This window comes from Mixophyes fleayi, chromosome 2 (genome assembly GCF_038048845.1).
Source record: "Mixophyes fleayi isolate aMixFle1 chromosome 2, aMixFle1.hap1, whole genome shotgun sequence".
Classification (NCBI taxonomy): domain Eukaryota; kingdom Metazoa; phylum Chordata; class Amphibia; order Anura; family Limnodynastidae; genus Mixophyes; species Mixophyes fleayi.
The window spans coordinates 295,452,031-295,479,909 of record NC_134403.1 but is presented as its reverse complement, the minus strand read 5'-3'; the positions used below and the strand labels follow the sequence as shown (position 1 = coordinate 295,479,909).

At 39.0% G+C, this 27,879-nt stretch overlaps 1 protein-coding gene across 1 annotated transcript in view; it reads left to right on the top strand.

Moving 5' to 3' along the window:
- OTC (ornithine transcarbamylase) overlaps positions 1–27,879 on the top strand; it is an 85,410-nt gene that overhangs the window by 41,510 nt on the left and 16,021 nt on the right. Inside the window, exons 3-6 of the mRNA XM_075196431.1 lie at positions 6,072–6,153; positions 15,204–15,291; positions 16,504–16,657; positions 19,914–20,036. Of these exons, the coding sequence (XP_075052532.1) occupies positions 6,072–6,153; positions 15,204–15,291; positions 16,504–16,657; positions 19,914–20,036 (447 nt within the window). The remainder of the gene's footprint in view (positions 1–6,071; positions 6,154–15,203; positions 15,292–16,503; positions 16,658–19,913; positions 20,037–27,879) is intronic.

Below are 27,879 nucleotides of genomic sequence, written 5' to 3'. Positions count from 1 at the left end.
AGATCATGCCTATAGCGATGGCAATAGTAATAAGGATATTATCCTTTGACTTCTGGGTCAGATTCTTCTTCCTGAATCACATCTTTGTCCAAGTCCTGAAACAAAATTGTTATATATGGTTCCAAAACTTTATTAGTCTCTGCGTCTCTTCAGGTCACTGTCGGATCGACTACCTTCTTGCAGTGGGATATGTGAATCCAAGTATCTTGTTTCAGCAACTTTCAATGCTGTGGTTATTCCCATCAATCTGTCAAATAACTAGAACATTAAAAATTTCTGACCATAACATTTTCCTAGTTATATACTGACAGTTCTCAATAGGCATCTGTAGTACAATCAGTTTCAAAGTCTCTTGTTGCTTTTGTAACTGCTTACTCATCTCATTCAGGTACTTAACAGTTACAACTTGAATGCATTTGAAAAGTCTCTTGCGGGCTGATAATAATATTGGGTTGTCTTCTGAACAAACTCTCATATGGTGAAAAAAATTGAATGGAAGTCTGGGAGTGGTTCTGATACTATAAAATATTAGAGATAAAACCTCTAATCAAATCATCCCTGTATTCTTCATCACTTTACTCAGTGTATTTTATATACCATTAAATCGTTTCAGTAACTTATTTTTTATTCTTTAGTAAAATACATTAAAAAAACAAACTTACACATTGAAATGTGTACCTCTGTCATTCTCAATCATCGGTGATATACCATATCTATACACAAATTCATATACCAATTTCTTTGCTGTAAATACTGCAGTGCAACTTGCAGTGAAATTGCACTTCTATCCCACTTAGAAAACATATCTACAAACATTAGTACATACAGTAGATTACAACATTTTTTATTTGGATGAAGCCAATTTATATTACCTGTAATAAATCTCTGTAGGAGGGATATGTGATGGTTCTACAGATATGGCTTTACCTGGATTCTTCCCTCAGGCAAATAAAGCATGAACCAGCCTTTTTACCTGCATGAGAAGAGAAGCCAGGTGCACACCAGTAGGCCTCAAGTCCACACATACCATACTTATCTAAATGAGTCAGACCATAGGCTGCTTCTGCCAGTGCTGGTAGGTAAGCCTTTGGGGCCACTGATCTATCTTTACCATCTTTCCATGTACCATTAGTATCTTGTACACATCCCTTCAACTTCCAGAGTGCCAATTCCTGTGAATAACAAAACTTTTATATTCTGATTAATTTCTGATCAGTAATGAACTGAAACAACAACAAATTCAAGTCCTGTGAAGAAATGTTAATTAGTAATGGACTTCTTACTTCACCTATTGTAACTTCATCTGTCCTATTTATTACCTAATGCAATTGATCAGTATTACCTGTGTGATCTTAACACTTAATCACTACCTGCAATGACATCTGAATAGCATCTAACATCTTCTTCACATGTTGAAAATATGCTATTGAAGTATCTACAACAGTTAGACAATCTCTAAACCACCACAATGCACTGAATACATATCTACTATCTGTGTAGATGTTTAATACTTTTGCCTTGCACTAACTCACACACTGTTGTGAGTGCTACTTATATTATATCTTATACATAACTTTTCAATCTCATTTTATCTATGATAACTACCATCTGTATATATAAAAAAATTATACCTTCTCCCAGTAAGTGTGTATCCTCAATGTCAGATCTAGCAGTAAAGGTTCTAGTCCAAAAGTTCCATACAGTCATAAATAAGCATTGATTTATCAAAAATCTCATATACTTATCAGTACTTTCATCCACACTCTGTGCATTCCTATGCACAATAATTAAGAACATAACAGTATTAAATATATTACACCAACAAATAATTAGATAAAGAAAAGCCAAAAGATCTCATTTACAATTTACAAATCTGGCAGCGAAGACTTGTCATGTTTGTGCAAAATTCATCAAAAACAAAAACAGGATATGGAATGGAAAAAAAAATAAAAAAATTCTGACTACTAGATATTTTCTCTGAATAATGCTAAAGTTGCAACTATTTTTAAACAGATTGACAATTTATGAGCATCTATATTTAAATTCGTCACTATAATAAACAATAGGTCTTTGATAGTTCCCATTTAAATTCCAACTACACATCCCTAGAAAGATGTGCACTAATGATTTTATTTAGCGACTAGTGCATATGCAGAATAACTCGCAGTCTTTCTGAGGAAAGATGTATCAGTCCTTGGGTCAAGCAATAACCCAAATACTTAACCTGAACTGGCAAAATTGCAGTTTATTTCTGGAAACCATGTAGCCATGTTGATATAGGAATATTAACAGCTAAGAATAGTGCCTACAAAGACTGTAAAAACAAAACAAAAGTAAGTTATTAACACATAAGATAAATACAAAATCACAGTGTGATATAAAAGTCTCAGGAAAATCAAACAATAAAATTGTAAGCTTGCGAGCAGCCTTCTCACCTCTTTGTCTGTTTTACCCAGTTTGTTTATTAGTTCACTATGTTTGTCCCCAATTGTAAAGCGCTACGGAATATGTTGGTGCTATATAAATAAATGATGATCAACAACAAAAAAAGATCTCCTGCCTTTTTTTTTTTTTGTTTCCAGAAATCTACACATGTATTTTTTTCTTCAAAACCCATGGCCCCCCCTCTCTTCTGCTGAGCACAAAGACATTCTTCCACTAGCAGTAAAAGGTGTGGGGGGTGGGTCTGGTTCTCCATCCGAACAAAAAAAAACATTGATAGAAATAATTCTTGTCAGCACATAAAATCGTTACCAGACATTTTTAGGTGTGGTTCACAATCACATTGAATATTTTTAAATTATTTGGGCTATTAATTCTGTGTCTAAAATATTTTAATTGAACAGTCAATAATCTATATTTCAAATCTTCCTGTTTCTTACTAATAATATATCACAATTAATGATCAACTCTTACTCCTATACTCTAGGGTTGCAATTTGAAGAATGCTTCTCAAAGTTTCTGCTAAAACTTCAGCTCCAAATTTTAACAGCCATTTATCTATGCTCTGCTATGTCCACATATACATATATATAAACACATATACCCATCTAATGTGACATTTTAGCCACATCTTATGCATAATAATCCTTAAAAGATTTACTATTCTTTAGCTTAATCATGAAAAGTTTATATTAATCAACTCACAGGAGAAAATACATAATTAGCAACACAATGATATTAAATATTAGTAATTTTAGTAAGATAAAAAAAAATAATTTCATTCATGCACAGCATTTAGAATTATCACAAAATTGAACAATGTCTCTCACAGGCAATGAAATTTCGAAAAGCCATAATAAATTTCTGACGATCTAACAAATATGGCTTTGTATTTTTTTTTCTTTTATTTATTTTTTAAAGTTACAGTTAACTATTTCTGATGCAGCCCCTGTGCCATCTATTGGTTACTTCTGGTAGTGCAGCCACTCCCTATTAAATTACTTTTATTGGAATAATTATTATTATTATCCTCTATCTTTTCAGACATATCTGTTTCAGAGTCACCTAGATCAGATTCAGGTGACTGTAAAACACTGCTTAAAGTTTCTAATGGCTTTCAACGTTCCGCTTCCGCTTTCCACAAAACCAAACAGTAATTCATTAATAATTTCGTTTTCTGATTTCTCAATTTCTGTTTGCACATTATCCAAAATGTTTTTTTTATCAAAGGACCCTGCATTTGTAAACTGCTTATCACAATAATTAGTCATTTTCATACAGCCTTACACAAATCACTCAAAAAAAACACACGTTTGTAACCCCGCAGTTTTACAAAATTAAACTTATTTTTCTATCTAAACCTTTGGACAATCTTTCTCCTATTTAACTGAGGATTTATCCCCCGCAGTACATAAATCGCTCATTATATTTTATATTCATCTTTATTTTATTTTTATTTTATTTTAAGAACTGGACTCTGCAGTACATAAGTCCAAATTTCTCAAGTTAAAATGCGTCCCGCAGTGCGCATTCAATCGATAGTGGTCCCGCAGTCCCACTATCCAGAAAGTCCATTAGGCCTCACGTCTGAGAGCCAGATTCCCCTCAATCTCAACACTGTATTCAGTGACTACGTAGATTTATTAACTCTTTATTTTATCTCTTAACTTCTCAACACTCAACACACTCATACTCAGATAAGCAGTTCACAAAGCAGCCTCCCCTGTACTTCAGGCAAAGTTTTATATTGCCTACATTCCAATAACAGAAATACATATGATGTACTGTTTAGCAAAGTAGCAGACAGAAAAATGTAACACTTTAAACTCCTACTTTTAAATTCTATTACAGCTACTATAAACATAAAAATAATAAAAGTTCTTATTTTGCAACACAAATCTCATTGGAAAAAAACACAAGATAACCAGTTTGCAATCCATGGTATACATCTCTCTCTATTTCAAAAGGATCGGCAATAACTTACCTTCCCTTATAAAAGAGAAAATCGTCGACCATGCATTTCAAAATTAGAAATCCAAATGTCCCTTGTCCAAATCGAATCATATTGAAAAAAAATCTCAGCAGTGCCTCCAATTAATAAAGTAATAAAATAATTCCTACAGCCAAAGAAACTTTAAGAATAAAATTATATCATTGTTTATTTACAAATGAATAAGCAAGCGCTGTGATAACATTATCACTCTCATTTTCAGAATTGAAAACTCTCTCATCTCCCACAGACCAGACACGTAGGTTTGTTCAAACTAAAGAATAGGTTGTACTACAATTTACAAATATCATATTACAATTGGCTGAGAAAGTATATAGGCGTATCCTGATCCAGGCTTCCCTGGAAAGTCTGAAGAAATTCTTGCAACTCTTTGTTCCAACATCTGTGATTAGAAACATCTGTCCCTTGAGTAACTCCTTCACTCCCGTTCCTTCTCTCCAGCTCACACGTAAGGCTCCAACCGACAACAACACCACATCAATTATCAATGATATACCAAAATAAGACAGAACAATATAAATATTTTCATATTAATAAATTGTCTTCATCCAAAATAAAATATCTTTGACAGTAGTCTATGTGGAACAAGTCAACATGAGTACAGTGTAGTTCTAGGATGGCATGTAAGCCAACCAGAGATAACCTCAGCAAATCAGGGTAGGTGAGGGAAGATGTATACCTCTCTTTGTTTACTTCTGGGTCAGATGTATAGAGATGTTTCTGTTGGTTCCCTAAAATGTATATTTGACTCTTAAATGTAGCACATTATACAAAGTGCCTGATGCCGACATCAACTTATGCCAGCTTGCGTAGCATATGTAAAAATTTGCACTGTGCATGCCTACAAAGAGAACACATACTTATGCGGGCTTGCCAGGAGCAGGCTGGACTGGGGGACAGGGGGGCATCTGCCCCTCCGGGCCGGTCCCATAGTGGGCTAAGTTGGGCTGGGTCACCTGCATTTTTCCCCCTTTAAAATAGGCTGCTGAGTTGAGTCTTGCCCCCCGGGCTGAAACCCTCCCCTGGGGCTTGCAGACTTTTGTGCATCTGACACTTGTGCCTCCTTACGACTCTAGAAGTGGAACAGGTGAGGGAAAGGGCGGTCTAATATAAGCCTAGTACAGTAAGGCCGTGTTCATGCATATGTGGATGAGGCAGACCAGCACAGAGATGCATATACGCCTTTCAAGAGCCCTATCTTTTGCACCTGTTAAAGGGCAGATGCAAATACACGCTGATGATGATGATGATGATGGACAGTCGCCAGCTCTAGCTAGCCACTTCTGTTTGCAATTTCATAGCTGAATCTAATAAGTGCTTTCTGCATTAATTGTGCATGTATTATAGAATTTTGTGGTGTACTTGAATAAAAACAATTCCATTGGTACTTTCATTCGTACAAATTTAATTTTATTTACATTGTGTCCAAAAATCAGCAAAAATGTCTCTATAAACTCATGAAAAAGCAGTCATTTCATAACATATTTTAAAATATACTGGTCTATATATGTCACAACACTGAAATATGTTTGGATGTATAATTATATCACAGCTACATTTTGGAGTAATATCTTGTACACTGCAAGCTTAATCTATCAATGTTTTTGTTCATTTCAAGTATCTGCCACTATTGCAAGGAAAGTCTCTTGCCATGATTTTTGAGAAGAGAAGCACTAGAACTAGACTTTCTACTGAAACAGGTAAGGCATGATCCCTGATCACATTAATTCTGAAATTATATATATATATATATATATATATATATATATATATATATATATATATATATATATACACACACACACACGAGGTATGTCTATTAAATAACGAGACTGTGATTCCACCTAGTTAGCAAAGCAGTCAGAACCGGTTATGACTGCATACGTAGTAACCTTGAACCTTGCACTTCAAAAACTGAAGAAAATGTAGAAAAAAAATCAGTCAGATTGTTCGAAAAGACCGCCGACTCAGTGTTTGAATGATAGCTGAATCTGTGAACATTGACAAAGACACCGTATGGAAAATTTTGCGTGAGGATCTTAACATGATGAAAGTTTGTGCAAAGATGGTCCCAAGGGTTCTCACACCAGAGCAAAAAGAACGTTGCAAGGAATGTTGTGTTGACATTCTGCAGCAACCTGACACAGATCCAAACCTGTTTCATAAAATAATCACTTGTGATGAGACCTGGATCTTCCAGTACGATCCTGAAACCAAAAGACAGTCAATGTACTGGAAAACATCGTCATCACCAAGAATGAAAAAAGCTTGTCAAAGCAAGTCAAAATTCAAAGCAATCCTCATAGTGTCGATATCAAGGGTGTAATTTTGGAAGAATGGGTTCCAGAAGGCACAACAGTTAATCAGCATTAGTATAAGGAAGTTTTGCAAAAGCTGAAAGAGTCAGAAAGAAACGGCCGCGACTGTGGAAAAATGGTTTCTTTCTTCACTAAGACAATGTGCATACTCACACAGCACTTTCTGTGAAGCAGTTTTTGACCGACAAAGACATTACTACACTTGAACATCCTCCATATTCGCCTGATTTAGCACCTTGCTATTTTCATCTTTTCCCAAAACTTAAATCAGTGCTTAAAGGGACACATTTTGAGTCAGTTGATGCTGTAAAGAAGAAAACGGCAGATATGTTGAAACAAGTGACAGAATTTGATTTGCTCCATGCCTTCGACCAATGGAAAACAAGACTACAGTGATGTATTAGTGCAAATGAGGAGTATATTAAAGGGGACAAACATTAAACTTGTAATGCCAATAAATAAAGGTGTGTTATTTAATCAGCCTCGTTATTTAATAGACATACCTCATACATATATATCATATTATATTCAGGCATATCGTATGTGTCCATAGCGGTAAAAATATTACTATGCTGCAGTTTCTCATGTCGAATTTATGTTTCTTCTATTTTAAGTGTCATTGGAGTGATATATTCATATGCTGAGTTAAATGGAATACTTAGTTATTAAGGAGTTAATACTAGAGCTATGGCTATTAGTTAGAGATAATAAGGAAGACATATCACAGTTTTAAGAATCAGAGCAGGAGATTATAGGGTCTATATACTATTGTATAGACATTAAATATAGCAGTACCGCTACTATTTCCTATGCTGGGACTGCTCAAGCAGCCCTGTGGAAACCCCCCTCTTCTATACAAACTGTTCTTACTGGACACTGGCAGTTTAATGCAAATGCAAATGCAGAAAATTAAATGCCCCTGCGCGTCTAAAATCCGCTCATGCGCTCAGGACATCACCCGGCAGGGAATCAAATGAAGCCTTTCCGGAACAGGTGAGGTAACGTGATCTTGAGATGCTGTTAGTTTGCAGTGAAAAGCAATGTTTTACTCTGCTTCATAAATTACTAGCATCACAGTCCATGACTGGGGGGGCTAGGGGGACTGCGGTAACTCACAAAAAGTAGGTTAATGCAGGGTAAATCTCTAATTTCTAACTTAACCCCTTTATAAATTGCCTAACGTGATGCAATGGCCAATCTTCTGAGAAAACGGCTACTTTCTTATCAGGTTTATGGCTGATCACAGTTTTGAAAATAGACCGATATATATAAAGTAATACAGATTATCAGATCCTGTAACAATGAATTACTGATAAGTCTAGAATCCATTCAAGAATAACATGCTATTTAGATTATTTTACAGGATCACACCCACGTGATGTTAATATATGTATAATCTTGTATACCTGTATAAAAAAGTGAGTATTATGTCATTGCCTAAGAATCAGTGAGTTTTGATTTCATTAATTCAGTATTCATTAAGAAATCCTGTGCTGTATAATGAATAATGCAGCTCCTGTATTATTTAAAAAAATATTTTATTTTTAAGTTCCTTTAAAGAATGTTTCATTCTTCATTGGAGCACCACACTGCAAAATGTGCCATCAAAGATTAATAAACTGCTTCAACAAGGTACACTAGAACAGACTGCAAACTGCTTACCACCATGATTAAAATGCACCACAGCTCCTATAGCAAAGTTTCTATAAAATACATAGCAAAACAGCCTTATGTTATATTATACAATAAACAATTGCCAATCCCCATAGCAAGAATTTGCAACAAATAAAAAGACAAAATAGCAGTCGTTTTGGTTGTCTGTAAGTGATGTTTATATGTACTAAATAGAACAATTTGTGTGGACTTCGTATCGTTTTTTGCATCATGATGGGAAAATCAACAAATAATAATGCATATCAACAAACTCTCCATTCCAGAAATATAAGACACGTACTAAAAGATAGTAACAACAAATTTGACCAAATGGAGAGTACATATACTAACTCTTCATATCAGTTATCAAGTAAGACAGAACCAGAACTTAGACTTACACTATATGGACAAAAGTATTTGGCCATACCTGTTAATTATTGAATTGAAATGTTTCAATCAGACCCACTGCAAGAGGTGTATAAAATCAAGCACTTGGCCATGCAGTCTTCATTTCCAAACATTTGTGATACAAAATGGGTAGAGTTCAGTGACTTCAAGCATGGTACTGTGATAGGATGCCACCTTTACAATGAGGCAGTTTGTGAAATTTCATCCCTGCTGGATATTCCACGGTCAACTGTAAGTGATATTATTAGAAAGTGGAAGAGTTTAGAACTAACAGCAACTTAGACAGGAAGCGGAAGACCATGTAAATTCACAGAGCAGGGTCAACGGCTGCTAAGACGTATGGTGCGTTAAAGTCGCCAACGCTCTGCTGATTCCATAGCTGAAGAGTTCAGAACTTCCACTGGCATCAATGTAAGCACAAAAACTGTGTGGCAGGAGCTTAATGGAATAGGTTTCCATGGCCAAGCAGCTGCATGCAAGCCTCACATCACCAAGACCAATCGGATGAAGTGGTGTAAAGCACACCACACTGACACTGAACTGTGGAGCAGTGCAAAAGTGTTCTGTGGAGTGCCGAATCACGCTTCTCTGTTTAGCAGTCAGATGGGCGAGTCTGGGTTTGGCGGATGCCGGGAGAACGTTCCCTGCCTGACTGCATTATGCTTCTGTGAAGTTTAGTGGAGGAGGGATAAAGGTTTCTATAAATGTGGCAGAACTAGATGTCTTACGTGTAATTATGTTGATCATAAATGTATGTCCTTCACATCTTTTCATTCTAATGATACATTTGCAATTGAACAATTTTTAAATTGGCAATCAAATTTTGTCATCTATCTTATAAACTGTGGGTGTGGCCAACAATATGTTGGTCGCACTATTCGCCCCTTGGCATCACGATTTACTGAACATCGTCGAAATATTCTTAAGAACATAAAATCTCACAGTCTATCTAGTCATGTGAATTCCTGCAAGACAGGGGGTTTAGATAAACTTCAAGTACAAGCCATTGAACAGGTGAAGGCCACCCCTCGTGGTGGCGATAGATTCAACTTACTGTGCCGTAGGGAAGCTTATTGGATATTCAGGCTAGATACTCTTGTACCATCTGGTTTGAACGAGAGCATTGAATTAAGCAATATTTAGATGGTTGATGCTTGTTAGATCCTTTTGTTCTCCTATTGTTCCTTTCCCCTTTTCTTTTTCTTTTTCTTTTCCTTTATTATTTTATTTTTTATTTTTTTATTTTTATTTATACTTTATTTTATTTATTTTTTATAATACTCATACCTATCCGTACCAATCTGGAGTTATAGGTATTGGTTTAAATTGATGCATCCTAAGAGGTGCTTAGTTATAAGGGTTTGCGACAATTTTAACATTTTTAATATATACTTTTTCCCTATATTTCAATGTTCTGCATTAGAGCATTATATTATAATTTTAAGTCTAAATTGGTTTATTTAGTGCATGCTGTAGTCATGGCAACATGAACCAAGCTGCATGTTTATTTATAAACATATATTTGTGCTTACTTATGAATTTTAATTGATTTATCCATTCTTGCCATGAGTGCTTTGATGGTTGGGTTTCTCAACCTAATGTATAAGAGGATGATCTGAATCATTTTTAGTTTTAATTTTTGCGATCTTTGGTCATGTGACCGGATCGGCTTATAAATTGTTTTGCCTGTGAAACAATTACCATTCCTCTGATGAAACCGGACTGCCCGGAGAAACGCATCAGGATTGGCTATATCGTATCAGCTGACTAGTTGACAAACTGACCCCGCCTATCTACCCCGGGGTACTGTGTGCCGGACTGTTGTTATTATTTCTCCTGCACTTACAGAGACAACGGACATTTCCTATTGACATACCAACCGCGGAGGACTTCCTAAGATTACTTGATCAGCTAAGTAAAACTTATGCTGAACATAATACAAGCACTGTCTTGAGACTTTGTGTGTACACATTTGCATAGCTGTTGCCGCTTGGTTCCGTTGTGGCCGGCTTGCTGTGTCTGTATGTTTCAAGCTGGGCGGCTACTGCATTTCAGCGTTGGATAAACAAGTTCAATTTCATGCAGACGCTTAATCAGTGATTTGAAGGCTTATTGGTGTATGGCTATATGCCTAAAATTGTACTACCAATTGATCTATCTTCATGTATCCATACACTTTGAACTGTTATTTTCTATTTTACATGTTAGTATTCAAGCAAGAGGCGCTCCTGAACGGTTTGGTTTACTTTTTGACATGCTCATTTTTTGAGCTAGACTAACATTTCTTGCTTGTGCTGGATTATATTTATACAATTCTTTACATGCTATGGTCACTAATGCTATACGGCTTTATGGGACTATACTCCGCACAACAGTTTTGGATTGCTCACTAACCGGTTTGATTACCGTAATTTGATTGGTCCGGACCACAGCTTGGTTTATATTTTCTGTTTTTTAGATTGATATCGCTAAACAGTGGCCAATTTTACATGTACTGGTGCACCAGTCTATTTAATTAATAAGCCAATTGTATAATATGTCAGTGATATCTATTCTATTGTAAGAATATTAATTGTATGTATGCTAGTCAGGTGTGGTATTATCACAATCAGGCCTTTTGGCTTTAATTTGTATTAAACTATTTTTACAGTTGAGTCAGCGCTACCCTCTATCCTTTTTTTATATATGATTTATAATCAGTTAGTATCAGATATCTAACTAGAGACAGCAGCGATCAACTGTAATTAATACGTATTTACATAGATTACCTAGCGCCCATTTATTTGATTTTATTGGATAATGGTATGGGGCTGTTTTCAAGGGTTTGGGCTAGGCCCCTTATCTCCAATGAAGGGCAATCTTAATGCTTCAGCATAACAAGTCATTTTGGACAATGCTTATGCTTCCAACTTTGTGGCAACAGTTTGGGGAAGACCCTTTTCTATTCCAACATGACTATTCCCCAGTGCACAAAGCAAGGACTACAAAGACATGGTTTGATGAGTTTGGTGTGTAAAAACTTGACTGGCCTGCACAGAGCACTGACCTCAACCCCATTGAACACCTTTGGGATGAACTGGAATGGAGATTACGAGCCAGGTCTTCTGGTCCAACATCAGTGCCTGACCTAATAAATGCTCTACAGAATGAATGGGCACAAATTCTCACAGAAACACTCCATCATCTTGTGGAAATCCTTTCAAGAAGAGTGGAAGCTGTAATCGCTGCAAAAGGGGAACCAACTCCATATTAAAGTAAATATATTTGAATACAATGTCATTACAGTCCCTGTTGGTGTAATGGTCACGCTTCCAAATACTTTTGTCTCTATAGTGCAACTATATCGTAGCACTGTACAGGCATTTTGTGATAATTTTATATTTACTTCTGCTCTTTGCTATCTATCTTCTATGTCGAAATATTAATAAATTATAATAAAAACACCCTATAAACAGCTAAACTGTCTTCCCAATCTCTTTGTGTCTGCCCTACCACTGAAATACCTTTGCTCTACTATAATCTTCCACCACTTGACGACTGTGCACTCTTCAACCAGTGCCAAATACTTTCACAATAATTTGCCTCACAGGACCTACTTGAACAAAATACGGTTCTTTGACAACAAATTAAAATAAATACAGATTGTCAAACATCTCTATATAAAGACAAACTTCAAACATAAAACCTGGTGCCACAATTAGCATTAGTATAACATTCACTTGTTGACTTAAAGTGAAATAGGGTAATGGCTGACAAACCTGTATGTAGCTTCCTCCTGAGATAATCACCATTAGAAAGGCAATGTACAGCTACTTGTATCAACGCTATTCTCCCCGGAAAATTATATATCACTGGTCTTTAATTCAGTTACAGAAATTGAACAACAAGTACCGCAAATGGTCTGCTCTACAGTTTTCACTAGCCGCTGATTGAATATTAAGTTCACTAACTCCATCCACTCCTAGGTCAGTTATAACCACAGGAAACCTCTCACAGAGACACAAACTGTTAGATACTTGGCAGATGCCGTTTTCCCCTCTGCCTTTACCATTTGAGACCAACTCTTTTATGGAAGAGCCCACAGACATGCAAGAAAGTGTTCTTTAATAAAATCAGAATCTGTTAACTGTTTACTTGAAACTATTTACTCTAATAGGGAACAGATTTGGGGGTTGGGAGTAATTTAAAATAACAATATAATACTTAAGTTCTGCTAAAAGGTAACAAAGCAGGTATTCAGTCATATGAGTGTTCTATGTCCATATAATGTGAACATTTTTTCAAATTCTATGTTAAGTAGCTTTTAAAGGATTTCATCACATGTTTTAACTGTTCAAACACCAAATAAAACACACTCGCAGTTTGATGAGCTTTAAAAATAATTAAAAAAAAGGGAATGATGAAGCATTTATACAAGTGTTATAGAAATTGAAGACAGAGCATATATGGAAATAAACTGTATATTGTTGACCCAGGCCATGTCAATGCTGTGTATGCTATTTTATAAAATGGTTGTATATACTCTTAATGTTATAGAGACCAACGATCCCTATTTTAAATTGAAAAAACACAATCGTGTACATGCCATTAGGCATTGAATTAAAATCCAGGAGTATATAAAGAAGTACAGTTATTATTCATTCAATACATTATTTTCTCTGTTGCTTAATATAGGATTATATATGTATTGTACATTATCCTGTATTAATATATGATTAATCTACTTAATATGATATGGTAGTATTTGTTACTACTACTAAGAATGTAAGGGAGGTGTTTTAGGGGCTAAGCAATATCATGCCACGGTGATGGGTCAGCTTCACATTCCATCCATCCAATCCTCATTATCAGTCTACTCTTTGATAGGAATGTGAATCTAGTACCAGGTCCAGATTCTTGATATTTGTTCTCACTAACCATCTTAGGCAGGATGTCCTGTAGGACCTAGTGTTATGATTCCTCGTATGAACTCCAGGGAAAACGGAAGTGTTTGAATAAAACAAAGTTTGTTTATTTAAGCAGATACACATAGAAAACCAATTGGCGCAGAGAACCTGTGAACAGCAACTCAGTATATGCAATGGTGTGATTCAAACATATGAAATAGCAAAGTTTGTCCATAGCAATAACAGTTTCAGAATATGAAGGGTTAACCGCAGTACAAGGTAGCAAGTCAACCAGGTTTAAGCCACAGATGCAGGGAGTGATTAATGGTTCAGTCTATAGCAACACAGATTAAAGGTTGGGTGTAATGCTGGCCTGTGTGGAGATGGCACTGGAGAGCAGCACAGGACAAGCAGAGGCCAGATCAAGCTGCATATCTGGATGGTTGAACACAGTGAGCACAAGTAAGTCCAGTGCAGACACCACAAACCCGAAGCTGGGAAGTAGAATTGTAGACTAAAGGCAGAGTAAAATACTAAGCAAAGGGTCGGTCCAGGTAGCGATATGCATAGTTGGGGTTCACAGGGAAAGTGTCAATCCAGGCAGCAATCTGGGATGGTCAGGTCACAGGCAGAGGTGAAACCAAAGTAACAAACTGGAGCAGGTTATTTACAAGGACAGCAGCAAGGCACAAACAAAAATAACTGCAAGGAACAATGACTGAGGCAGGTGTAGGCACCAATCAGGGAAAAAAGGTTAACTCCTGCAAGTGAGGTGGAATGTTCAAAGGTAAAACAGCAGCACCTCTGGTGGAAAAGAGGTACTGCAAGCCAATACAACTAATGACAGAGTCTAGGAAGGTTGCCTGGTAGTATTTAGTATTTTGGTCAGCAAAAAACATAAGGTTTTGTGCCATTGTATTTATTTTTTATGTTAGTGAAATCTTCTTTAATGTAATGTTAAGAGATGAATGTTGAAGCCAGAACCATAGCATTTATAGAGTTGGTTTACTAATAAATTAATAATAAATAATAATAATAAATAAATAAGTAGGTTTAAATTGTCAGTTCAGAAATATTACAAATTTACCCCATTAAAATGTGAAATATACTAAACCCCATGTATTCACATACTGTATATTGTCTAGTTTCATAGTTGGATGTGATGTGTCCAAAACATAGTGGACAGTGGATAATCCTCATTATAGAGCTTTCTGGAGCATCAAAATACCAGTTTGGTAATTAACGGTACTTTCACAACTTCCAATACATCAGTAATAGGAATGCAGTAGTATTAGAGAGTGGAGAATATATCTCATTCAAAGGGTAAAGAATGTTGACTGCAAGTTCAATGGTACCTGGTCTGTTACCGAAACATCAGACCTATGAAAACGGAATATACAGTATATAAACTCTGCCACTTTTTGTATGTACTATATCTATTTCCAGTTCCATAAATCATCTTATATTTTTATATTGCATTTACAGGATTTGCTTTACTTGGAGGGCATCCTTGTTTTCTCACCACGCAGGATATCCATTTGGGAGTCAATGAAAGCCTTAAGGACACAGCAAGGTCTCTTTCATGTTGTCAATCTCCTGTAGATTCATCTTTTCCTAAGAGAGAAATGCGGTTTTCTATTTATCACACCAACATCGTTAGTTTTTTCTGCTGATTTGATCTTGTCATTAAAAAAGTGTTAGAACAATAAAATACAAAGAAAGCTGCTTACAATATATGACTTAATGTTTAATTAATATAAGCAGTGTAGTATTTTGTTTATAACAAGGATATTATCCTAATTCCATAAACCATCAAATGCAATAGCCCCAAAAAAGGAAAATGCTATATTTTCATTGAAAGGACTCTATCCATACACTTTGTGATTCCACGACCATATATTTATCATATCTGCATATTATACACACGCAAACATACACAATACCAAGCGCACATAACAGTGGTACCATTTATGCTTGATTGCAGATGACCATAAATGATAACACCCAATAGATCAGCAGTATGACAAATGCATATCATTGAGTGGAATCTCTACACTATACCCTAAGAGGGATCCAAAATTTGCAGCCACAAAAGGTGGGCACAAACATAGTTGCTGTCCCAAAGCTGTCCAGATTGGGACGACAACACAGAGCCCTCAAATCGGGAGTGTCCGGCCTAAATCAGGACAGTTGGGATGTATGCTCGGTAGGAGGCCTGTCAGGCATTGTTGTGTATTCTAAACTAAAATTCACAGGTTCGATGTTGTATTTGGAAATATGTATGTTTTGGACCAAAAGATTTATTAGAAATCATTTGTTTGAAGGTGTGAACACTTGTTAACTATTAGATCAATTGTGTTCATGAAGAAGAGGGAACAGAGCTGTAAAGAATTACTTAAAGGCTATTAGCATGGGGGGTACTGAAAACTTGACTGATGCACAGCAAAGGCAGTAAAAAAAAAATCTTATGCAGTCAAAGTGGAAAGCAGCAAATAGGAGAATAATATACAATTAAGGAGATTTTACAAAATGAATACCACGCCAACGTCTATGCCATATGGACTACTTTGCACCTCCTAAAATAAGTATATTTTTTATGGTGCTTGTAATACACTATGAACTAGTGTTTTTTCCATAGAAAGTAAAGTAATACGTTGATGGCTAGCTCTATAATAGCTGCTACAAAATAGACCATTTTGCATTGTGAGTCACTTCATATAGCATTTCACGCATATTTAATTTTTTGCTTTTTGGTCTTATGCATGTTGTATTGTCTCGCTGGCAGGGTGCTGTCTGGCATGACAGATGCTGTTCTAGCACGAGTTTATCACCAGTCAGACTTGGAGCTATTGGCAAAAGAAGCGTCAATTCCAATAGTGAATGGTTTGTCTGACGACTACCATCCTATTCAGATTCTAGCCGATTACCTCACCATTCAGGTGAGTAAAAATGACTGCTCATACATTTTCCTGAATTATTTTCAAGCATAAAGGCATACAATCCTGGGGATTCCTCAGTAGAGTTAGTGCGTTTTGGCGTGGTCTGCATAAAAATCAGGTTTTGCTCAGTGGGAGTTATGTTGCAGATCTCTGTTGCTAAGCAATTCTATACTGTGACTAATATCCACTGCAAGCACATTTATTCCTGCACACTCTGTCCTATCAGAGATAGGTTCTAATGAATAAAAAACAATGGTAATTTTAACTGCATATGATTTGTGCATGGTATAAATTTGTAGGAATCATACATTAATTAAATCAGATCTTTTTGCTATATTTTTACAGTTTTACAGTCTTCAATATGTTATTCCTATATCTTATTTTTATTACATTTTAATTTATTCAACTGCTATGTTTTATTATGAAGAAAGTTATTTGTTATATATATTGTACAATTTGATTTCCAAAACTTAAACTGGGCTTGAAAAAACACTTTGTTATGCCATAGAAGAGGATGAGCAATCCTGTCTTCTCCTATGCTACTCTGTTCTGTAGCTGCTTGTCTAATTCAGGCCATGATGGTGTTAGTGACCCTTATCAGTGAACTTCCCATTCAGCCTGTGTACACTCTTCCTAAAAACACCTTCCCATCAAATAACCTTTGCATATTAGGCTGGGCACTAGTTATGGCACAGCATTTTAGTCTGAGCATAAGATATGACCCTGAATTTTAGACTAGCACCAGATAAGGCTCTGTATATAAGACTAAGTTTCAGGTATGACTAAGCTCTCAAGCGAAACGTACGTCGGGCCGGCGTCACAATAGGTGACGTCAAACCCGGAAGTGGGCGGAGCCAATCGCGGCGCTGTGCCTCTCTATCTAACCACTCACTACTAGGGGGAATCTCTCTGTCTATGAAATAAAATAAATAACACAATTCTCAGTGCGGTGTCTCGCCGCTGAGCCGTATTACTTACCTTTAAAGTAAATCCTTTTGCTCACAGGCGCATAGTAACTACAATTACGGCGCTTCATCGTTGTAAGGAATAATTGACCTTTAGAGTAGATATCTTTCTCTCTACAAGTGTATACCAAATTTAAGTACAACGACCTATTACTATACTTTATAACCTATTACCAGGGGAATCCCTTTGCCTATAAACCCACATTAACAACACTGAATAATGTACCTTGTCGCTGCACTGTGCAGCCTTGTGGCATGGCAGTAATATAGGATGTATGAATGAGTGGTTTCACTGTATTACACTGTCTCCTATTAGGGTGAATCCCTTTGGTTATAAATTCTTTTGGTTATAAGCGCACTATTATAACATAAAATAAGGCGCTTTGTCACTACACTGTACAGTTTATTGGTAAGGTAACAATATAAACCGCACATAAGAGTGGTCTCCCTGAAGTTATGCCATTAGGGAATTAGTAAAGCCACGTTATATATGTTTTGTCTATCTGGGAATATCCAGCGATTCAGCTTCTGACTATGGTTAGGAATCTGATTTATTAATAACAGAGGGACATTCTCCAGTGAGTCAAGATCATAGGGAGGAAGTTCACGTTCTACTGCCATCTAGAGTCTACATGAACACAACAGGAATAGGGTTTTGGTGAATGCAACATAGTTACCATACTATAGGATCTTATAATCATTCTCCTTGGCTATTTCTCACCTTATCCATTGTGTATATACATGTGGAAGGAATTTCTATTTGGCAGATCTTCCCCCATTATCAGTACTTTTAGATTGGCTCCACCACAGGGTTACATTATTTTTAATTCTATTTTTTTCAACACTATTACTTTTAAATACTTCGCTTTTTTAATCAGTTGTATACTGACATACACCTTTTTAACGCATACCATTAAAATATTAGTATTAAATGTTTATTTACTTCACACCTGGAGTGCTTCTTAGGTCAAAACTCTCTTTCTCTCCTAATTCATATGGTACCAAATAAGACATATTAAACGGGCAACATATAAGGCTAAGCATATTAGAATGAACACAAGATATGGCATTACATTTCTGGCTGGGCACAAGCTATGGCGCTCAGCCTATTAGACTATGCACCAGATAGGATACTGCATAATATACCTGACAGCAGGTATAGCATTAGATCGGGCACCAGATAAGTTTATGTATATTAGACTGGGCACCAGGTGTGGCACTGCAAATTAGATTGGGCATTGGATAAGGTAGAATGGAAGTCCAATGGTAGGAGTGGCAGGCATATAGGAGGTTACAAGCAGAAGAATTGTCAAGTTCAAAAAGGAAGTCGTAGCAGGCAGAGTTTCGGCCAAGTCAAACATAAGCAAGAAGATCTGGTAAACCAGTAATTAGCAGTAACAGTCCAGCTATAACAGGGGACAAATAGAGTTCTGGCTGAACAACAATCTAGCACAGGCTAGCAGGGTGCAAGGCTCTTTATAGAGCTGCATTTAAGTGGAGGCTCTTGGTGTGTCTCTAGTAGAATGACAGGTGGAGTAAGCTGGATCGTCCTGCAAAATTGATGAACTAAATCTCTGCTCTCGGGCTCCATTTGATCAGGCAGTACAGGGGTACTGTGTACAGTGCAAGCAGACAGACAGGAACATTTAACTCAGGCCTAACAATATTCTGGATCTAGGCTGGATATGGATGTTACTACTTAAAGCTGGGAGGGTGTTATAATTGATTATATAGGTTTTTAATCTACCCAATAATGAACTGCACCATTGTTTTATTCAGTAGAGCTGTTTTACATTGTTCTGTTATTAGCTCTAGAACTGATTTGAACATTACAGAGAATATAGAAAGCACAGATAAATATTAATTGTCTGTCTATTATTGGGATTTTAAATTAATTTTTTATTATGCACCCCTGTTGTGTGTAAATACTTAATGTTATTTAGCCAATTGGTAGTCAGGGTATGCCAAAGGTTTTGTGCCTACAGGGTCCAGACAAGTAAATCCGGCCCAGCACTCAATAATGAACTTTTATTGTTGGGTGTAGTTATCCTTTAACTTTCCTTGAATGTATTGTTCACATACTTTATTGCTCACGGGATGCTGCAATATTTCTATTTAAGTTTGTCCCACACTGGCTTTAAAGAACAGAAGCACCTGTGTGGCCAAGTTATTTTGTAGAAATTAACTATTAATAACATCCATAAAAATATACTGCATGCAAGTCCCACGTAATATGTTATGTGTCTACAAACATCATCTAATGCCGCTCACTTTAATGATCTTCTACACAGGAACATTATGGATGCCTCAAAGGACTGACAATTTCCTGGATTGGTGATGGAAACAATGTCCTGAACTCAATCATGATGAGTGCTGCTAAATTTGGAATGCATCTACATATTGCAACACCAAAGGTAAATGTCATATTCTTCTCTATTAGAAGTGACTTGTCTGACATGTAGTCAGTGGCTTGCCACTTCCTCTTGGAATTTGGCTTGCATTGCATAAATGGAGTTATTTTACTGATATTTGCACATTCAACTTCTTTTTTAATACAAATTGTGATGCTTTTTATTAAAGAGGTAAGTTCTATGCTGGAAGATATGCCATACATTAGTGATTGTAAACCTTATCCTGATATAGTTTAATGGGCACAGGTGTGGTCCTCCAATCTTCAAGAGGGCCGCACAATGACATTCATTTTAAGAATGTAAAAGCAGCCACAAAATGATCTTGGCATCCCAATTACTTATCCCAAAATGCCCCAACATACCCCTCACTTGCTCCAATATTCCACCACACACCGCTCAGACCTCCCACTTGAACCAAAATTCCACCACATGCCCTCAGATCCTCACTTCCCACAAACTGCCACCACGTGCACTCAAACCCTAGTTGTCATAAAATGCCTCTTTGCGCCCTCCTACCCCCACAAGCCCTGAGATACCAATGTACTCAAAAAGTCCCCCACATGCCACTCAAATCTCAACACATGCCCCCACATGCCACTCAGAAATAAACATGTCTCCACAAGTAACGCACACCTGCCCACATGCCTCCCACATGCCACCAGACTTTCCCACGTCACCCCGATCTCCCCATAAACCACTAACATCTCCCCATATGCTACCTAAACTTTTCCATATTCTCCCATTCAATGCCCCTCCCCAAATGCCCCCTATCACTGGTACTCCCCACATGCCCCCCACTCACTGACAGTTTAAAAATACTTACCTTGACAGCTACAGCCCACACAGGAAACAGGAAGAGCATGTGGTACAGAAAACACTGGGCTCTCTCCTCCTGTTTGGGTGTGAGGAGGTCACGTCATGCAGAAACAGTTCAAGTTTATTTTCTGCTTGATAGCAAAGCAGAAAATAAGTTAGATTGGGAGCAGCCAGCTAACAGTGTATCTAGTTGAAAAATTGCAATTTAGACAATGAAAGCAAATGACTGATTTGTTGTTACTGTTTAATTCAAATTTGCAACTAAATGTAATGTTATAGGTTGGTGTATCAAGATGGCAATGTCTGGGGAGCCAGCAAAAGTTTGCATTTCCTGATGGGAAGGGCTGGGTGGATCGTGGTGTTCCTAGCTAAATGCGGTTTGGCTGCACTCCAACACCTGATTGCACCCACTTACAAAAACGAGATTTTACAATATGAGATGAGATAAAGCATTTCCAGGGCACTGCCTAGTTAGCAGGTGGCCACAGAGCCTCTTATTCCAGCCAATTTAATTCCTTTTTTTGTGGGGGGGGGGGGGTGGGGGGGATAGAGTTGCAGGTGCTCCATCCAGATGCCTTTGATGTGGGTAAGCGCACAAATACCCATGTGCTAAAAACATTCAAACATACAAATGTAAAATGTAATAGAGATAGTCTTCATGCTGCCTAACTCTTGTCATTAATTTGACAGATAAATAATCCTGGAACAACCAATCCATTTATAGCTTTACAGGGTACCGATGGCAGTGTATAAACAAATGCATGTAATAGCAGCATGTCTACAGTTATTAATATGTTACAACGACAACTAACAAATTAAAAATGGGAGGGTGTCCATAAGGACCAGAGAAAAAGGGATGCATAGGTCAGAGTTGTTATACATTTCCCCTCAGGCAGTTGCTTAAATGCCCAAGACGTTGTCTGAGTTTTTGATCTACACAAAAGTGTCTTCATGTAGTGATCCCTTGTATCAAAGAAAATTGCCAAAGTATTTTGCAGGCTGTTATATAGTTGACTTTGGCCTTCACAGCCCAAAAGAGCGGTATTTTAGGGGGAAAAAAAATAACAGTTTAAACAGATAAGGAGGATGGTCCTACAGTAGTTGGCTGGACTTTGATATGACTTTTCTCCCTTTCCATCATGTGGATTTTCATGTGTACACACAGCCCCATGGTTAAAAATGGCACATCCCCATTTTATGCAGAAAGTCGCCAAGTATTTTGTTATACACTCGGTGGACAAATAGATGCACCTGCATATATTACAGTTGGTAAATTACCCTTGGTGACTTTTGAACAAAGCATATTGCAGGTCGGATAAATGCTTGTTTTATTCAACAAGAATAATTCTAGAAGGCAAATAATGTTCTTAACAAATCATATTTCAGTATTATGATACTTTGAAAATTTTTAATTTACCTTCTTAGCAATAACAATTATAGCTGTTGTATGTTTCAATCACCAGTGTACCCATTGTGAAGAATTGCTCCTTTGAAAAAGACAAACAGTTCATGAAAATGCTGCCGGTTATATTAGTTTAATACAGCCTTTATTCAGGGCTTGGAAGACAATTCAGCTATTTTTTATCTTGTTCAATTTGTTTTCTGCTCATACATGCTTTTAATAAAACATCACTTTTGGAAACACTCTTGTTTGTAAGAACTATAGCAAAATGTGTTTTGATCAGCGATTGTTCATTGTTTGCAATGTCATAACGATTTTTTAGCAAGGAGAAGTGGCTTTGGTCACACTCTACATTTCAGAAAGTATGCTCCATCCTGCAGCCAATTTGGCTTCATTTAAAGGTTTACTTCTCAAGTGACAGTACACTCAGAGCTGTTTAACGTGTTAAACCACTGATTGGATATTCCTTCTGTTAAAAACCTATTGTGTCGATGTTTCTCAAATACACCTCACACTGTGGGTGACAATTTAATTTGCACAGCTGTTTACAATGCTTGACTCTTGCGTCTATGATGCCACTCCAGTAAGATATTGCTTTTGCATGTGGTAGCTCCTAAATATAATGGATACATTACTGTCAATATATGAGAACAATTTCTAGGGACACTTTGTTGCTGGGGAGTTGCATTATATTGCTCCTATTTCTTAAAGCAGAAAAGAACAACAACCACATGACATGAAATTGTCTCAGTCCCTACTTACCAGGCTTTCCTTACCTCTGGGTACAAGTACAATAAAGCTGTCACATTTATCTATTCTCACCAATGCTTACTCAGTTATTTCAATCTTAGTTCAAAGGAAAATAAGTATAGTATTATCAGGAACCCTCAATTCTTACAGTATCACATCACATATTGTTCACAGGTGATCATAGTACATACACTATATATCCCAACATGATGTGATGAGTGGACACGATGATGATGCAGTATTACTGTAATTTAAATACTCCTTTTCAGTATTGTAATTGTCAGCATATACAGCATATACTCTGAGCATACATAATAACAGAATTGTTGTTGTGATCAAAATATAAAAGCCAAAAAAAATGTTAAGGGACAAGCTTGAAGAGATAAAATAGTACATAACTATACCAATACAAGTCTGTTAGTGGCTCTATCACTCGTACCAACTAGCAAAGAGTGGGCTAAAACTGTATAAACTCATGGGTTTGTTCTCTTTAATTGCAGTGTAAGGTTTTACCACCGTGCAGATTAGTAGTAGTAGTGTAGGAAAGTAATACCATGAGACCTTCAATATGCAAGATTATTTAACATGTCACAAAATAATCTGGAATCTTGTTTAAACAATATCAGCAATATACAAACATAAATCACTAAAACACAAAGGTCACTAAATAAATAAATCTCACTTTGAAGTTAGGCACTGTGCTTCAGTGAAATGAGTTTCTGGATGTTAGGAACCCCTCTAGCCGGTACAGCACAACCCGGAGTCTGCTCTGCCAGTCTGGTGTTCACTGGAGCCCATAGTGGTGGGGACAAACTTGGCCGCACACTAACAGAGGGTCGTGAAGTGCGTACCGGCTGGGGAGAACCCAGGAAAGCGGAGTGAAGTCCAGGCTAGGGTCGAGGGCCGGCAGCAGACAGCGAATCCAATAGACAAGCCAAGGTCAGAGGTCACAGGCACGGTAGCAAGGTCTAAGATACAGGCAAGAAAGGTCATGGTCACGAGCAAACAGGCAGGGTCCAAATCCAAGCAAGGGGTCATACACGGGAAATCCAACAGAATGTCAACGGGACAGGGACAGGGACAAGGACAGGAACTAGGATCAAGCAGGTCAGCAGGACTGTGGCATAAAAGCTATAACCGGCAGTGAGGTTGCAGAGCCTAATAGCCACCAGGCTATTAAGTACCTCTGCGCACACGCCCGGCTGTCCCCTGTTGCTGGGACGCGGCGCTACACTGCAGGGTGAAGTTGGGAGGAAGTGACGCTGGGGAGCACAGGAAGCGAGCCGCGCCGGCTGTGAGTACCGCCGCGGCTCGTGACACTGGATAAATACCTTTTTGATCTAATTGACTGTAGATTAGGGTCAGCAGAAATTACTGTAGATTAGGGTAACTTTACAATAGACAGAACCCACAGGGGTAAATTGTAGAGATATTCCCTGACCCCCGTGTTCTGGTTTTGGTTTTGGATTCAGATTTTTTTTTCTAAAATCCAGATTATTTTTTTTGCTAAAATCACATATTTTTGCTTTTTGTCCCCCCTACATTATTATTAACTTCAATAACACTAATTTCAAGTCATTGGCATTCAATTTTGACCACCTCACAGGTCACAATATTTTCATACACTTTCAAACAAAGACTGCAGCGACCTAGCTGGATGATAACCAACAGAGCAATGACACAAACACACGGCAGTTTATAGCACATCTAGGAAACATTGCCACATAGCAGTGGCAGAAAAGAAAAGTTGATGCAAGATGGGATTGTCCTTGGATCATGAAATCAGTTATGGTTCATTTGATCGCTCCACCCATTCCTTGGATAACTGTGGTAATTCTACAGCTAATACATGGCAACGAGCGCTGACCCCCCTCCCCCCCGGATGTGTGCTTTTATCAGACCCAGACCAATCCAGGGTGCCAGACAATGCACTAAAAAGAGCCATTGTAATTCCCAGCAAAAAGACATCCATGCATTACTGTGGCTTTACAAATGCTATAAATGGCTAGACCAGTGGTTCCCAAACTTTTGCAGTTCGCGGCACCCTTAGAGTCTCCAAATTTTTTCAAGGCACCCCTCCAAAATAATTATTTAGCAGTCCTGTTTTAGAAGTAGTTGGGTCAAAAAATTGTAATAAGTATTTAGGTCAGGACAGAAATACTTATTTAGTTGTATGCAAAGATGCCCCCTCTGCATCCAGACACTCTGCCCTCAGGCACTCTGCCCCCTCTGCATCCAGACACACTGCCCCCTCTGCATCCAGACACACTGCCCTCTCTCACACTGCCCCCTCTGCCCTCTGTCACGCTGTCCCCTCTCCTCTGCCCTCTCTCAAAATGTCCCCCTCCTCTGCCCTCTCACGCTGTGTCCCCCTCCACTGCCCTTCTCACACTGTGTCCCCCTCCTCTGCCCCACTGTGCCCCTCCTCTGCCCCACTGTGCCCCTCCTCTGCTCTCTGTCCCCCTTCTCTGCCCCGCTGTCCCCATCCTCTGCTCTCTGTCCCCATCCTCTGCTCTCTGTCACCAACCTCTGTCCCGCTGTCACCATCCTCTGTTCTCCTCCTCTGTCCCACTGTCACCATCCTCTGTCACCAACCTCTGTCCCGCTGTCACCATCCTCTGCCCCGCTGTCACCATCCTCTGCTCTCCTCCTCTGTCCCGCTGTCACCATCCTCTGTCACCAACCTCTGTCCCGCTGTCACCATCCTCTGCTCTCCTCCTCTGCCCCGCTGTCACCATCCTCTGCTCTCCTCCTCTGCCCCGCTCTCACCATCCTCTGCTCTCCTCCTCTGTCCCCCTGTCACCATCCTCTGCTCTCCTCCTCTGTCCCGCTGTCACCATCCTCTGTCACCAACCTCTGTCCCGCTGTCACCATCCTCTATCACCAACCTCTGTCCCACTGTCACCATCCTCTGCTCTCCTCCTCTGTCCCGCTGTCACCATCCTCTGTCCCCCTCCTCTGTCCCGCTGTCACCAACCTCTGTCCCGCTGTCACCATCCTCTGCTCTCCTCCTCTGTCCCGCTGTCACCATCCTCTGCTCTCCTCCTCTGTCCTGCTGTCACCATCCTGTCACCAACCTCTGTCCCGCTGTCACCATCCTCTGCTCACCTCCTCTGTCCCGCTGTCACCATCCTCTGCTCTCCTCCTCTGTCCCGCTGTCACCATACTCTGCTCTCCTCTGTCCCACTGTCACCATCCTCTGCTATCCTCCTCTGTCCCGCTGTCACCATCCTCTGCTCTCCTCCTCTGTCTCGCTCTCACCATCCTGTCACCAACCTCTGTCCCGCTGTCACCATCCTCTACTCTCCTCCTCTGTCTTGCTGTCACCATCCTCTGCTTTCCTCCTCTGTCCCGCTGTCACCATCCTCTGCTCTCCTCCTCTGTCCCGCTCTCACCATCCTGTCACCAACCTCTGTCCCGCTGTCACCATCCTCTGCTCTCCTCCTCTGTCCTGCTGTCACCATCCTCTGCTCTCCTACTCTGTCCCGCTGTCACCATCCTCTGTCCCGCTGTCACCAACCTCTGTCCCGCTGTCACCATCCTCTGCTCTCCTCCTCTGTCCCGCTCTCACCATCCTGTCACCAACCTCTGTCCCGCTGTCACCATCCTCTGCTCTCCTCCTCTGTCCCGCTGTCACCATCCTCTGTCCCCCTCCTCTGCCACGATCCCTCTCACTCTGCCCCGCGCCAGGCGCCAGCCATAAAAAAACAAAAACACAGAAACTTACCAATCCGTCGGGTGCCGGGACCCAGCAGCCTCCTCTCTCCTGCAGCTTGTTACTGACGTCGATATTCAGTGACAGCTGCAGGAGAGAGGAGGCTGCTGGGTCCCGGCGCCCGACGGATTGGTAAGTTTCTGTGTTTTGTTTTTTTTTATGTCTGGCCCGCGGCACCCCAGTGACAGCGCCACGGCACCCCTGGGAGCCGCGGCGCACAGTTTGGGAACCGCCGGGCTAGACAACTGTTGTCAGCATTTGGGTAAAAATAATTCCACACATAAGAGGTGGGTTTTTTGGTCTTATGCCCAGGCATGACAATGTCCTTCTTCTTATCACGTGCAAGAACTGCTTCCACTGGTGCAGGACTTAAGCTGGGTACACACTACAGAAATTTCGACCAACTTTTTATGCCGAGCGATTTTACATGCGATCGATGGTCCGATCGCTCGGTCCATGGACTGCATACACACTAGCCTTGTTTAGGACGATAAAGGGAAGAGCGGACGTCCCTTTAGCGACCTTTACAGCCATGTTGTCGTGAGCAATGACTGTAATTTCGTACTCACTATTGTGGATCGGTCGGAAGTTTATACACGCTACACAACAGAAACGAGATTGGACCGAAAATATTAAACGGTTCGACCAACCAAATGAGGCGATAATCGTCCATTTGGGCAGACTTTCGATCATCGTGTCACTGCACACACTGACCCGACTTTTGAACGAGCGGTCGTATGTCGGCTGTTTGAGCCAATTATTGGACGAAAACAGTGTATTGTGTACCCAGCTTTACACAAGCAACATCATCCTCATCAACATCCTCATTATCGCTCTTGTCAGCTACACAAATATCCCCCTCATCCTGTTGCAATTCCAAAGTGGCATCCTCAATTTGTGTATCATCGGCTACATTTGTGCTGTTCATACACACATTTTCAGAAATGCTGAAAGGGGCCTTCTTTATGGGTACACTATCAGAAAGGTCAGGATTACACATAGCACTCATGGATAGAATCTCCTCAGGGACTTGTGGCATTTCTGAATCTGAACATACATTTTCCTCTAATGCCTTACTGTTTTCTTCCAGCTCGGCTTTTACACATAAAAGTTTTTTTAAACCAGTTTTGACCTTACAAGAAGATGCCTCAGTGACAGTTGCA